General features: G+C 41.2%; 1 protein-coding gene across 1 annotated transcript in view; it reads right to left on the reverse strand.

Annotated features, from left to right (window-relative positions):
- LOC107619799 overlaps positions 1 to 825 on the reverse strand; it is an 11,823-nt gene extending 10,998 nt beyond the window's left edge. Inside the window, exon 1 of the mRNA XM_016322081.2 lies at positions 123 to 825. Within this exon, the coding sequence (XP_016177567.1) occupies positions 129 to 722 (594 nt within the window). The 5' untranslated portion in view covers positions 723 to 825 and the 3' untranslated portion in view covers positions 123 to 128. The remainder of the gene's footprint in view (positions 1 to 122) is intronic.

A 1,501-nucleotide genomic window follows, 5' to 3' on the forward strand; every position in this document is an offset into this window, starting at 1 on the left:
ATATAAATTATCTTCATCTGAAATTAATAGTTAATAACTATTAAATAATAATTTAATTAAATTTATTAAATCATCAAATAATTCTCTACTATCACATAAAAATAACTATACGATAATTTTACCATTAATTAAACACCATTGATGAACAACCAGTGATTAAGTTTCTTTTCAATCTTCTTCTCCTTAATGGTGTCCAAGCTTGGCCTCCACCCATTACTCCCAGCTGAAAGTTGCCTACTCAAATACTCCGGCCTCATCATCTCCGGCATCAAAAACTCTGAAAACTCGCACCTCACCGTCTCTTCCTCCCTTCTTCGGACCCCTCCACCGGCGTCTCTAGTCCCACCCTCCCCGCCGGCAAGACGCAAGAGCCACGGAACAAGCCTGGAGGAACAGACGATTTCCTTGGAACGCAAGGCAGAGTTAACGGCCAAGAGAATGCGGCGGCCGTCGTGGCTGGTCAAAGAGACAGGCTTCCCTTTCTTGACGGGAAGCATGAGGTAGACCTTGTTCATCTGAAGAATCTTGTCGGCCGGCAATGGAGTTGGCCGCTTCTGTTTCGTCGTCAAAGCCGAATCGAATTCCACAACTACCTGCTGCGGGTGCTCTAGCATGAGCTCTGCCACCGTTAGAGGTTGCTCATAGTCATGAATGGAACCGTCCCACAAGACGATTTTCGCTGTGGCTGCATTTGAAGGACGAAGGGAGAGTTGGTTTCCCATAATAACAAGATCGTAGTAATAAGGTTTGTTTTAAAGAAAGGGATTATTAATAACTTTTGATTCGGGTTGCGTTATATTGGAGGGAAATTATTAATGTACGTAACGGGGAATATATGTTTGTTAAACCGCTCCATCTTGTGACAAGAATAATTGTGGATTCTAGTGCCTCTGTTACTTGGCTCTTTCTTTCTGCTAGTTACAACGTTACTTCACGTTTTGACTTTGGAAATCGGATGTCTCCCTCAATTTTTTGTTCTTTTATTGATACAGTATTTTGTTCATACTTGAATAATAAGAACTAAACTTACTTAAAAATTGAATAACAAATTATTTATAAATTTTAAAAATTAATCACCAAATTAATCACTACTATATAATTTATATATTTTTTACATAAAATAATTATTTACTAAAATATTAAGTTTTTCTTAGTATAGTGTTACGGATCCGAGCCACGGATCCAGGACCCGAGACTGTACCCAACCCCGACTTCTCGGGTCCGACCCGCACCTCGCTCAGAAGGCCCAAAAACCGGCCCTCCAGAACTCCTAACCGACTTTTGAATTCACACGTCCATCTTATCTTAACCAGATAAGATAAGATAAGAATACCCATCATCTATAAATAGAGGACCAAAGTCCCTCCAGGTATTCATTCATTCCTCACACCTTCTACCTCTTAGATCCATTCTGACTTGAGCGTTGGAGTGTCTTTGCAGGTACCTCCCCCATTGCTCCAGTTAGGCAACCCGGCTTCAGCTCAGGTTCGCGGGTTCCCGA

Source organism: Arachis ipaensis, chromosome B09 (assembly GCF_000816755.2).
Source record: "Arachis ipaensis cultivar K30076 chromosome B09, Araip1.1, whole genome shotgun sequence".
NCBI classification, from domain to species: Eukaryota; Viridiplantae; Streptophyta; class Magnoliopsida; order Fabales; family Fabaceae; genus Arachis; species Arachis ipaensis.